This window comes from Peromyscus eremicus, chromosome 15, assembly GCF_949786415.1.
Source record: "Peromyscus eremicus chromosome 15, PerEre_H2_v1, whole genome shotgun sequence".
NCBI classification, from domain to species: Eukaryota; Metazoa; Chordata; class Mammalia; order Rodentia; family Cricetidae; genus Peromyscus; species Peromyscus eremicus.
The window spans coordinates 22,295,212-22,308,312 of record NC_081431.1 but is presented as its reverse complement, the minus strand read 5'-3'; the positions used below and the strand labels follow the sequence as shown (position 1 = coordinate 22,308,312).

Sequence of the window (13,101 nt, the reverse complement as noted above, 5' to 3'; positions counted from 1 at the left end):
TATCACCAGGGTGATTTTTATGTTTGTATTTATTTATTTATTTGGTGTGTGTGTGTGTGTGTGTGTGTGTGTGTATGTTTCTCATGCTTTTTCTTTCTTTCTTTTTATTTATTTATTTTATCCATTTGTTTTCTAAAGCAAGAGAGAGAAAGGTGTGGCATTGGAAGTGTGGGTGGGGAAGTGGGGAGGATCTGGGAGGAGAGAAAGGAGGGGCAACTGTGATCAGAATATATTGTATGAAAACATATTCAATAAAAAGAAGCTCCAAATAAAACCATAAATACATTAAAATGGACTTCAAAGCAACATAGTCCATGTTTTAGCATTTTCAATAAATTTTATTTTATTTTTCAAATCTTTGAAAATATAGTGCAGGGTATGGAGAGATGGATCTGTGGTTAGGAGCACTGACTGCTCTTCCTGAGGACCCAGGTTTGATTCCCAGCACCCACAGGGCAGATCCTAACTCTCTGTAACTCCAATTCCAGGGGATCCAATGCCATCTTCTGGCCCCCAGGGGCACTGCAGGCATGTGATGCACAAACAATTATCATTATATACATGTACATAAACATAATAAATAAGAAAAGTGTTCAAAAAATTGAGAAGAAAATACGTCACAGAGCCCTTAAAATACCCTTGTTATGCTTCATAGTGTGGTAGGCTGAATGAAGCACACCCTTCCAACACACTGCCCGAATGTCCACCTCTTCATCTCCAGAACTTGTGAATACTCACCTTACATGGCAAAAGTGGTTAATCAGAAATGGTTAAGTCAGGGAGCCTGAGATGAGGGGTGACCTTCACTCTTCTGGGTGCACAGAGTCCTGAAAAACATCAGAGAACATTTCCCAGCAGAGCGGGTGGTAACTACTGCAGAACTGCCAGAGACAGTCAACAGTGCTGCCTTTGTGGAGAGTGGAAGGGTTCATGAGCCAAGGACAAGGGGCAGCCTTAGAAACACCGCAACCTCTAGGAAGAACGCATCCCCGCTGACACTTTAATTTTAGCCCAGTGAAACCCACATCAGACTTCTAAACTGTAATAAATTCGTGTTTATTTAAGCTCCTAAATTCATCGTGATTTGTTATAGCGGCAGTGGGAAACTAAAACACAGGACCTGGATAGCTTTAAAATGAGAAGACTGCGTCCATTATGCTTAGGAAAATTCGGGTGACTTGCACTTCAGGGACTGTAATAAAGAAATACAAAGAGAAAATAATCAGCGAAGGAGAAATGCAAGCAGCCAACCAGTTTGGGTGCTCTGGGGCAGCTTTTCTCTGATGAAACGTGTGATGTACACATAACTATGTATGTTCCATGTCTCTTTCTGGACACAGAGAACTTCAGTTTTCGCTAAGCATGAGTACAGAATGAGTGAATCCCCATGTAACATTTTGTCCTAGTCTTTCTTGTGTGTGTACGCATGGTGTGCAAGCATGTGTGTATGTGTGCTTGCATATGTGTTCAGATACATTGCATGAGTGTGCATGCATGCAGAGCCTGGAGGTTGGTGTTGGGTGTCCTCCTCAGTTGCTCTCCACCTTAGTATTGAAGCAAGAGCTCTCACTTATACCCAGAGCTTGCTGATTCTGTTAATCTAGGAAGCCAGACCGCTCTGGGACCCCATCTCTGCCTCCTGGGATTTGGGACTATCATACCTGCCATACCCATCAGGCATCTAGGTGGGTTTTCCGGATCTGAACTCTGGTCTTCAGGCTTAAGTGGCACACATTTTATCCAATGATCCAGCTTCCCATGCCCACTTAGAGCTTTACAGCATTGATGGTTAGAGGAATATTTTTTCCACAGACTGGCTTCTGGCTTTGTTCATTCCCAACCTTGTTTTCCCTCCCTTTTCGAATCCTTTAGCCATCAGGCATCACAGACAGCCATATGGAGAATATGGCTCATAAGTTGCTGCCTGGATGTCCAGTGAGTTGACTTAGTAGCCTGGTGGGATGAGCGTTCCAGGAAGCTTTCCTTTTCTAGAAAAGTCTTAACTGTACACGCAAGTGATGGAAACCACACCAACATGTGTCACTAAACCCAGAATAAATGTTTCTTTAAATCAACTTACGTTGCACAAATACGTGACTAAGCAGACATATTGTTCAGGGCTTTGCTATGAGCCTTAGAGTGCCTCATGCGAGCAGCAGGCCCTGGAGCAAGGCGCTGTTAACTGTGAGCTACATTCAGACACTGGAGAGTGATTTCCCTGCAGTGCACTCTGTCAGCCATTCCTCCCTGCCTTTACCCCTTTCCTTTAGCGTGGCAGGCTGAGTTGTGAAAAGCACACATGCCTTGTTTTGCAGTTGCCTCTCTTGGCCTTACTTTTCCATCTTTGGTTACGGGGCTAATACTTACCTCCGAGAGGTGTGGTTAAGAATTGGATTCCAAAGGAGATAAGAGTGGAGGAACCTGGGGAATGAACTCTGTAGCTTTCTGGATTAAGCAGCAGCAGCAGGAGCAGCAATAACAATACACTTCTGAGAAAATAGGAAAGAAAAAATCCCGCCAAAACTTCACCTGGTTGGTGGGAGATTTTTGTGAGGAGTGAGTGGGGCATGCAGGATCCCAGGTCTGCTCAGTTCTGTCTGTCCTGCAGATGGGGAGGCATGGGGGACCAAGGCCGAGCTGGGTGATCTTAAAGCTCCTGAAAACATTTACAGTAGGTGAAAGGCAGGTTCCCCTAAGCTGGAGCCGTGGATTTTGACGTCATTTAGGTAGGACTTATGTTTTTAGTTTACTTACTTATTTATTGAGATGGAGCTTGCTATACTGCCCAGGCTGATTTTGAACTTCCCGTCTCAGATTCCCTGTCATCTCAGAGCTACAGCTTGTGAGACTACATACCCGTCTTCGGGGCTAGCTCGCTCTTTGGTCTAGCCAGACTCCCTCCTACTGTGAAATGTGTTTGGTTTAATGCTGCCGGCTTGTCTGCCGCCTGAACTCTTATCAGGTTTGGTTTGGCTCCTCCTGCAAACCCGTAGCAGTAACCATGGTAACCTAGGGTGGGTGGAAAGGTCTGTGAGAGAAAACTGCGACCGGGGCCTGGCTCCTGGGCTCCTTGATAGTGGAGCCCTTCTGGGCCCATGGAAAGTAGGCCCTTTAAAGTTTGAGCCTGACTTAAATTGAGTCAAAGCCAAAGTGGACGTCAGGGGCATATCCAAGGGGCTCAACCTTCAAGACCCTTGTTCTTGCTCCACTGTAGGGCGGGAAAAGCTTGAGGGAAGGTTTCCTGCTTCTAAACTACCTTGTGACTGCCCCAGGAACTGGGAGGGGCGGGGTACGGGGCGGGGCTAAAGCGCAGACTGCGGGTTCTTGGTTGCTATGGTAACGCGTCATCTCCCGCGGAGCCAGTGGAGGCGCTTGCAGCTGAAGCGGTGGCAGAGATGGTGAGGCTCTGGGTAGCTATAGCTCCTGAGTCCTGAAGTGGATTGGGGCTCTGAGGGGGAAAACTGGGCTTTTCTCTGAGAGGCTGGGGAGGACAGGAAGTTATGGGAGTGAGCACCGGACCACTGTGGAAACGCAGTAAAGGAAGTCCAGAGGCGGATTCAAAAGACTTAGTATTGATTGGCAACCTCCGGTAGGGTTGAATGGGGGATGTGCTGCACCTTTTCCCATCCCATTGGGCTGGGTCCTCTTGGGTTGTGGGGTGTGATGTGGAGAAAAGCACCGGTAAGAAGGCCAGATGATGGGGTCGACGACCCGCTATGCAGTTAACCAGCAGGGTGATCATGGGAAAAGCACTTAATGTTCTAGAAGAACCCTCCTCGGTTCTCACTTGTGTGGGGATGACTTCGGATCATTCAGTGGGCACTCCATAAGCATTTGTGAATGAATGGATGGATGGATAAATGGATGGATGGATGGATGGATGGATGGATGGATGGATGATGGATGAATGAATGAACGAATGAACAAATGAATGAGGAGGATCTCAGGTTTACAAAGTCCTGGGGAATGATTGGGGTAAGTCGGACAGTCCTGAGATTCCTTGAGCTGGGGTGGACTGCCATGGTCATGGACTGAGAAAATCAGCAAGACCTCGTAGGAGCCATAAAAGCCTTGTCCTGAGTGTGTTGGATCTGAGGGGTTAGGGGAGGCTGCGGACAGGTGTTGGAGCATATAGTTACTGGAACTTACTTAGAATGTCTGGCGAGCTGGGTGGCTAAAGGGGGTAATTGGGTTGTATTTGTGGACACACTTTAGGCTCAGAGGCTGCCTTGCGTTTGTGGAGTTTAGTGGATTTCAGAAGAAGCTGGTTAATTACGAAAGAAGTAAGTCTTCAAGTTCCCAGCTTTTGGGGACGCTCTGAAGTGTAGTGATGGGAATCCCTTCCGGTTGTACACTTTGATTGTCTCCCCTCAACACAGCAGTGCGTGCGTGCGTGCGTGCGTGCGTGCGTGCGTGTGTGTGTGTGTGTGTGTGTGTGTGATGACCTGGCACCAAGCCTGGTCTCTAGGGACAAGTGCTAGATATCAGCTCATCTCTCCTGTTTCAAAAGCATCCTCTTTCCAAGCACTCGTGAATCAGCAAGTTGCAACTGGACTAGCTAGATTTGTGGGCTGCATAGATCCCAAGCCCAGAGATTTCCACCCAAAGACCACTCAGGACAAGGGTCTGGATAAGTCATTCGACCCTTATAAAATGCTTTGGATAGGAATGGGTATATAGACATGTTGGAAAGATAGTGGGTTTAAGTAATCCTCAGCAAGCCAGATGTGCATGTCCGTGTGCGTGTGTGCGTGTGTGCGTGTGTGTGTGTGTGTGTGTGTGTGTGTGTGTGTGTGTGTGTGTCTATAGTGCTACTCTCAAGCTTTTTTGAGAGCATGGAGGAATGAGAAGAGGTGGTGGTGGGGAGGATCATAGACAGGCTATTAATCACTTCAAAAGAAAATGATTAATAGCATCCTCTAGAGGGAGGGGCAGGAGCCTCCGTACCAACTCTGCTGTAATGTTTAGGTGATCCGCCACAGATAGGCAATCTGGTCCGTTTAGAAAGAGGACAACCAGCTGGATCCCTTGGAGTGGAAGGCAAGGGGCCTGGTGTGTGGGAATCCCTCCTTTCTTAGTAGCCAAGCCTATGGAAAAGGAAGTACACCAGGCCAAAAATCTGAAGTCTGACTTTGTCAGCCTGTGTTGACTCTGTATGAAGGAGGAACTAGATCTCAGAGTAGGAAGGGCATCTAAGAACGGACATGCCTTTGTCTTTGTTCCACTGACAGGTGTTGGACTTACGTCAGGGAAACTCCACACCGACCTATTCCAGTCCCTGCTAGTATTGTCTTGTTGCATTTAAGCCAAATGCGCTAGCTCCTGCCATCTAGATAAATAGAACTGAGTTCGTTTTCAGGGGCTGCACTCTCCTGCCTTCAGAGTCAGGTACCAGCCCCGTAGTTATACTTTGTTTTCAACTAGAAAGAGTTTACTGTTATTATTATTATTTTATTGTTTCTTGGTCATAACATTGTTATCTATTCATTGCATAAAGTTAATATAAGGAACAGCTTCAGATGGTAATACTCACCTGAAATGTGGGGCGGCGGGGGTGGGGGTGGGGGTGAGGGTAAGAATCGTGAATGTGTGCTGCTATGCTCAGCTTTTATGTGAGTGCCAGAGATCCAAACTCAGGTCCTCACGCTTTTGTGCAATAAGCATTTTGCAATTAAGCCAGCCCTCTCTATCAGCATTTCTACAGGAGCATTTATATATTTGTTAGAATATATTTTTTCTTCAAAAAATTTTTTGACAGTTTTATACAGTTATGTAATGAATTTTAGTCATTTCTCTCTCTCTCTCTCTCTCTCTCTCTCTCTCTCTCTCTCTCTCTCTCTCTCTCTCTCTCTGTCTCTCTCTCTCACACACACACACACACACACACACACACACACACATCCCATTCCCTTCACATCCTCCTCCCTCTTCTACTGAAAATGATATGTTTTCTTTAAAACTTTGTATATTAGGGAGATTTCCCTATTTCGCCTCTACCCATTTGACTTCATCCTTCTGCCTCAGCATCTCTGTTAGAGCAGCCTTGTTTGGCACAAACTCTCATGCTCCTGGGATGAGATGGCATATAAAGAGAAGGGGGCAGCTGGGTCACCAAGATAAGCATATTAATGCGGGGCTTGCACGTTTATCTGTCCCTGATCGATCTTCGTCTTCCTTATTGTCCCTGCCTCCTCAGCTCTCGGTAAGCTGGAGAAAGCCGTTTTTCCTTCCAACGCGGTCTCCTTCCAAGCAGGGGCAGGCAGCTTCTGGCTAGCCACTGCTCAGCATCGTGGGGATATTTATTTGGTCACGCAAGAAATAAATCCAGCCCTTTACCTCCTAAGAGGACCACTTGGCTACTGCCTCTGATCCAGAGGGATCTGACTTTCCATTTCTGCTTGGTTCTTCATTTTTTTTTTCTTTCTAGCGTGTTTACACAGTGACCTCCCTAGTTCTTCTTGTTACTCTTGGCAAAATTGGTTATTCTAGCCCTGGGGTAGGGTTTGTGGCTTCACAGTCAGCAGTTCTCCAACGAGGTTTTCTTAGATACCCAACGCTAGTGCTCATCGCTTCCCCCGGCCTGCTCAGTGGCTGTTTTTCTGTGGTCATTTGCTTTCCTCCCTCTGTTCCGACTTCTCGGTTCAGGCAGTGGATTGTTTCCTGTGGTGACTTCCTCCAACCTGGGTACCAAGGACACAGGAAAGAGAAGACAGTCTCTGCCTTGAGGGACCTATAGTCTGCTGCACAATGCCACACACAGGAGCCCTGGAAAAGAAACAGGAAAACAGATGCGAAAACAATAATAATGCTTTCCATCTGTACTCCGAAACCCTTCCATATACATTATTCTCCTCAGTGCAGACCGCGTACGTGATCTGGAAAACGTGGAACGGTGGAGTGACTTGGAGTCAGACATTCATTGCTCACAGACACTCATCTCAGTCTGGTCTAGACTCCTTGCAGGGTCACTTTGTTTAATTTCATTCCTTGTTTTGTATCACATGTAAGTTGGGTTCCTACTGTGTGCCAGGCCCTGCACTTTTTCCTTAGTCATGTAGAGAACTCAAACTCTGCCCTTTGTTATCCTCCCACCTCACCCCTCCCACCCCCTGCCACGCTTAGCCTCAACCCTATCTACTGAAATTTCTGTTCATTTCCTCTTATTCTGTTTCCAGAGGAAAAGGGGAGCGTTTGCTCACCACTGCCATATAACAACCCATCAGAGGCTGCTTTTAGACGTCATTGGGGGCTGCCATATTTACCGTTTAATAAATCCAGACTTGTCTGCTCTGCTGTCTTGGGGCTGTCTGAAGATGTAAGCCTAGGCTGGCTGTGCCAGGCAGCGAGGGGAAGGCACACCCAGCAGTTATCATTGTTTGGTAAAGAGCCAGCTGAAGAATCATTGCCCAGTTTAGTGTAAAAACCTGACGTAGGCGCTACAGGGGCTGGAAGGAAGTCTTGTTGGTCGTGGCAGATGACCGAGAGCTTGTAAAACACTGTCCAGTGTTCAGTGGCCTGGAATGCGAGCTCCACGTCTCTCTTTACTCCATCCCCCTTGGTGGCTGCTGATGTCCAGACTTGGAGGGACCCAGTGTGTCTAGACCATTTCCCTGAGATATCTCGGCTTACAGAGCTCTGTCGAGACGGGCGGGCGTGGGCTCCTCCAAAGCAGTGTATGAATCAGCTTTAGATTAAGGCTACCGTTATCCAAAAGCCCTTGCGGAAACGGCTTCCTGGACGTAGATATCTACTCTCTGGGCCAAGCTGCAGCTGAACTGACCGCTGGGACGGGAGGTTGTGATTAGCCGGGTTCTCGGTTGTAAGCAGCAGAACCAGAACTCTTATTCCAGTAGGGTGGAACACCCTGAGAGGATGTAGGAAAGCCCACTGATTTTTGTACCAGCAGGGAAGCTAGGTTTGGAAAATAGGAACAGAGGGTGCCTCTTCAGCTGTAACCGAGGCCAAACTCCAAACCGAGAACTGGTCTGGCACATGCTCCCCGGTGCTGCTGGCTTTGCATGCCGGTGGTATCCTTATCAGTGTTGCCCCAGATGCCGAGTGTGGCTGCTCTTGCCATCCATGTCAGAAAGGCTTTCCTTGTTCTGTGTCTTACATCACCGGTTTCCCGGTCGCTGTCAGGTCGGGGGCATCTTATTGGCCCAGCTTAGATGCCCTGCTTGACTGGGAAGGCAAAGACATGATGTTTTCAGCTTTTGTTGTTGGGAATGAGCCTTGTCTCTCACAGTCCTTACAGGGAGGATCTGCCAAACATAGGAAGCTGTCGGAAGCCATTGGCACAGCAAATAGTATTGTGTGTATTACACCTGGGTTAATTTTGTCTGATTGGAGCTGGTTATCATTGTTCATACACTACCTGAAGTTTGTCATCCGTCACATGCTGAGCTGCGGCCCAGATGAGTTTCTACAATTTTTATTTCCTTTTGCAGTATGTCCTCAGTGAAGGGGGCCCTAGAGCGGGGCTGAGAAGATGGGTGGTGAAGAGGACACTGTATTCTCAGGCACAGAGGCCTCTCGAGGCCATTCTTGTGGGAAACCACAGTTGGGCAGGCGATGGGGTGCAGTGTTACTCTGTTCCTCTCGCCATCCTTTCCTCCATCCTTGCATGGGTACCTTGTGAGTGACTTGGCTTTATCAGCTCCCAAGACTACAGAAACAGTCTTTTGTAGAGCTAATACGTCTCGTCAAGAGATCCCTCTCCATGGGGATGCTGTGACCCTACATTTCAGGGCCCACACAGACACTTTGTGCAAGAGGTTTTCCCACAGGATCACCCTCTAGCTCTCAGCATAAGCTAGAGAAATGTTTGCTGCCTGTGGTCTAGATGTCACTGGGTACTGATGTCCGTTCCTTTCCGTCTCTTCCTGTAGCCGCTAAGTACAGGGGATGCCTCGAGCTCCGCTTCCACTGCTTCCAACAGGTCACGGAACAGGACCCGCTATCGGACCAAAGCCATGAACTCTGAGGTAGATGAGAGCCTTTTTGGAGGTGTCAAGGTAACTAATCATCTGCAGACCCCCTGCCCCCCGCCCCCCCCCCATGGGTAGCCACTCCTGGACAGCAGTGGCCTAGACCAGCGTTGCTTAGGATGAAGCTTGTACTTGTCACATCACTGAGACTTCATGCCAAAGAAAAAGGGGAAGTTCCTAGCCCCTAGCTGTACAGCTCCAACATCTAGTGTGTTCTAAAACAGGGGTGCCTGGTTCCTCACCCCTGAAAATTCCCAGTTCCTCACAGCATCAGAGTACAAAACAGTGCAAACAGCCTCCCCTTTTCAACTTCCATGTGCTGGACTAACACAGTCAGCTTGGGGAGGCCAGCAAGACTGACCCGGACTGGGGCAGTGACAATCCCCGGGGTGCAGAAAAGGAGAGGCAGAGAGTTGTTTGGAACAAATTTTGGTGCCTGTGATGGTAGATAAGAAGGGGGTGGGGTGGGATGGGGAAAGAATGAGACTTGGAGAGTCAGACGGGGGGGGGGGGGGGGGTGGAGGAAGAGAGAGAAAGAGCACAGAGGAGAAAGAGGTGACACTTTTGGAAGCGTAGGTGGGCTGGGAGTAGAGAGCTGGTGTCTGTTGCTGCTCTTCATTGGTCTCACTGTGCGTGGAGGAGGGCTGTCTAGAGGGCCCCTTGGAAGATCTCCCACTCTGCATGTTTTCCCCACTGGTAAAGTCAAGAGTCAAAAGGATGCAATTTTATAATTACACCGAGGGACTCTTTCTGAGGAGAAAGATCCTTAGGGAATTTTCTAGTCAGAAAGGAGGGTGGGAAATGGCCAAGTGCTCCAGGATTAGTCCTGCCCTGGCCCAAGGTCTTTGGCCTTATGGGTAGATGAGAGTCCAGGAAGTTGGCGGTAGGGGGCAGAAGTGGCCTGTGGCCTGACTCAGTCATGCCCTCCGGAAGCAGAGATGAACGGCAGGTGGCAGCAGCGTTCAGGGGACGGTGCAGAGTGAACAGTCAAAGCCACACACACACACACACATACACACACACACACACACACACACACAGAGTCTCAACCTGCCTTTAACATAGTACACAAGTGCCCGTGTACACACTGACACACACACACACACACACACACCCAGAGTCTCAACCTGCCTTTAACATAGTACACAAGTGCCGTGTACACACTGACACACACACACACACACACACACACACACACACACCCAGAGTCTCAACCTGCCTTTAACATAGTACACAAGTGCCCGTGTACACACTCACACACACACACACACACAGAGTCTCAACCTGCCTTTAACATAGTACAGAAGTACCCGTGTACACACACACACACACACACACACACACACACACACACACACACACCCAGTCACTAGGCAGGTGTCAGTGACTGCATTTATGGCACCAACATTTTTCTGTGCCTAGAAATTCCCTGAAATGGGTGATTGTGTTTTCTTGATAACTCTTTCACAGTTGGAAAAATCTAAAAAATACCACACACCTCATCTGTGTTCATTTTGCTGAATCCTCAGTGACCTCCTTGACCACAATTTTTTTTTTTTTTTTTTTGGTCTTTTTTGCTAAGAGTCTTCCTGTATAGCCTAAGTTGGCTTCAAACTAGCTGTCCTCCTGCCTCTGCCTCCCAATTGCTGGGATCAAAGGTGTGTGCCACCAGGCTTGGCCCAACCATTTTTAGATTTTAAAGGCAGGTTCCTTTTAGGTTACCTAACTATGCCTAACTCCCTCAATATGGCTTTTTTTGACCATTAATCATTGGAAAGGATTAAAAATTACTAATACTAAAGGGTAAATTAATCTATATAACATGTATTGCTTCAAACTCACAGTGTGTTCGAAGAATTTCACAAGACCAGAAATGTTCACGAAGAGATAACCTACACACCAATTTTTTTATTAAGAAATTTTTCATTCATTTTACATACCAATCACAGATCCCCCTCTTCCCTCCTCCCGTCCCCTCCAGCCTTCTCCCCCCCCCCCATTCCCTCCTACAAAAAGGTAAGGCCTCCCATGGGGAGTCAGCAGAGCCTGGTACATTCAGTAGAAGCAGGTCCAAGCCCCCCCTCCCCCCCAAGGCTGTGTGAGGTGTCCCACCATAGGTAGTGGGCTCCAAAAAGCCAGCTCATGCACCAAGGATGGATTCTGATCCTACTGCCAGGGGGCCTCTTAAACAGATCAAGCTACACAACTGTCTTGCCTATGTAGAGGGCCTAGTCCAGTTCCATGCAGGCTCCACAGCTGTTGGTCTAAAGTTCATGAGTTCCCACTAGTTTGGTTTGGTCATCTCTGTAGGTTTTCCCATCAAGACCTTGATGCTCCTCGCTCTTAGAATCCCTCTTCCTTCTCTCTGACTGGACTCCTGGAGCTGGGCCTGTACACACCAAATTTTTAATTTTCATTCCCAATGGTTTTAACATAGGGATGGATATACACTGTCTCCCCACCTCTTGGCACAGTCTCTGGCATCCTCAGGAGGAATGCTTGCCTGAGAATGAAAGGCACTACAATGCCCTAGCCACTCTTGGTGTTCAGCAGTCTATACCAGAGCCAGCCCCCTTCCCCCACACCCCTCCGTCCCCCCACAGCTGGATGGGGTGGAAGCCCCAGGGAAGCTACCCCTGCCTGAGGTTAGGATAGATCAGGGGGAAGTGGCGTGACCAGCTTCTCAGTCTTCCTTTCCGATCTCACAGCCTCCACCCCAGGGCAAGAGTGACAGCCCTATCGTGGTGCTCCGCGATAAACACGCCGTCCGGAAAACTCTCACTGCTCTGGGCTTGGACCACAAGCCAGAGACAATCCAGCTCATCACCCGAGACATGGTCCGAGAACTCATGTGAGTCCCCAGGGCACAGTGCTGGGTTCCCGCCTCCGTACAGGGTGATGGGGAGATCATGGCCATCCAGGCCGCCCAACTCAAATGCTTTCCTCTCCTCTCCTCTCCTCTCCTCTCCTCTCCTCTCCTCTCCTCTCTCACCTTTCGTTTGGTTTTGTTTACCTGTATAGATTTTTTTTTAAAAATCTTTTTTTTTGGTTAATATTCACAGAAATGTGTTTCATTGTGACATTTTCTTATATCTATATACTTTGTTCCTAGTGTCCTTTCCCCAGTTCCTTCCCTGTCCTCCCTCTTCCCTTCTTCATGGTCCCCTTCCTCCTCCAAATAGTTCCTTTCTGCTACCATGACACATATATCCCAATGTCCTCTCTAGTTCCCTTCTCCTACTTAAATCTCTTCCTCTCTCTTACAGTCCTCTCTCTATTTCCATGATCACACATGGGCACACACACACACACACACACACACACACACCCACACCCACGCACACACACCTAAATTCTACACTTGAAGAGAAAAGAACCAATATGCCCCGTTGTGTTTCAGAGTTTTTCCTCTCCATCTTGGCCTTTCTCTTCTCCCTTTTGCAGTTTACCATTACACTGCCCTTCACTCCAGAGTTTCTCTCTCCTCCCTTTCTTAGGATGAGCTTGGGCTCTAAAAGTAACTGGTAGATGGTCAGTGCTTCTAAGCCCTCAGTAGTGCCCTCGGCGAAGGGAAGTGAACCAGATGAGTCACTTCCTTTTGGCTACATCAAGAATCCAAAGCAAAGGGAAACTGACCAGATGCCTAATTAACACTCTGGCTCCTTCCCAGACTCCGTGGCTATCAGAGGAAATTCACAGGGGCTCTCCAGGGTCCTGGGAGGTGGGGGGTAGCTCAGTTTTACTTCCCGACTGGAGTAGTGCCACTGGGCTCCTCTTAAGGGTGCATGCTGAGCTCAGTCAGCCAAGTGCCAGGAGCCAGTGCTGTGTTTGGTGGCTTAGCACCCATGTTCTGTGCTTCACGCTCTCTACACATTCCTACCACTCTGGCTCCACTGCTGAATGACGTAAGTTCCCAGAATCTGAAGCCCTTGACTCATGGCTTAAGCTGAAGAGACACAGCTGGATCCCAGTGCAGGAGCAGGAGCTGGACTTGAGTACAGCCTTTTTTTTCTTTTTTTTTTTTTCTTTTTTTTTTTTTTTAGCTGAGGCTGGCCAGCCTGGGCATCTGACAGCCCGACATGGGCAGTAACCTGAGGGGTGCTACTTCTTGGAA

General features: G+C 48.2%; 1 protein-coding gene and 1 long non-coding RNA gene across 3 annotated transcripts in view; one reads left to right on the top strand and one right to left on the bottom strand.

Annotated features, from left to right (window-relative positions):
- Positions 1-398: 398 nt before the first annotated feature.
- On the bottom strand, positions 399-3,310 carry LOC131925395 (uncharacterized). Its single transcript, XR_009383235.1, has 4 exons — positions 3,257-3,310; positions 2,857-3,009; positions 2,368-2,489; positions 399-1,192 (listed from the first exon to the last, which is right to left on the bottom strand). It is a non-coding gene; the product is annotated as an uncharacterized LOC131925395 (long non-coding RNA).
- Positions 3,305-13,101, top strand: part of Cfap45 (cilia and flagella associated protein 45) — a 25,340-nt gene continuing 15,543 nt past the window's right edge. The window contains exons 1-3 of one of the 2 annotated variants that reach the window (XM_059280716.1): positions 3,305-3,398; positions 8,889-9,014; positions 11,696-11,838. In XM_059280716.1, the coding sequence (XP_059136699.1) occupies positions 3,396-3,398; positions 8,889-9,014; positions 11,696-11,838 (272 nt within the window). In that variant the 5' untranslated portion in view covers positions 3,305-3,395. Of the gene's footprint in view, positions 3,399-5,246; positions 5,389-8,888; positions 9,015-11,695; positions 11,839-13,101 lie in introns of those variants that run through there. The other variant, XM_059280717.1, reaches the window with a different exon arrangement.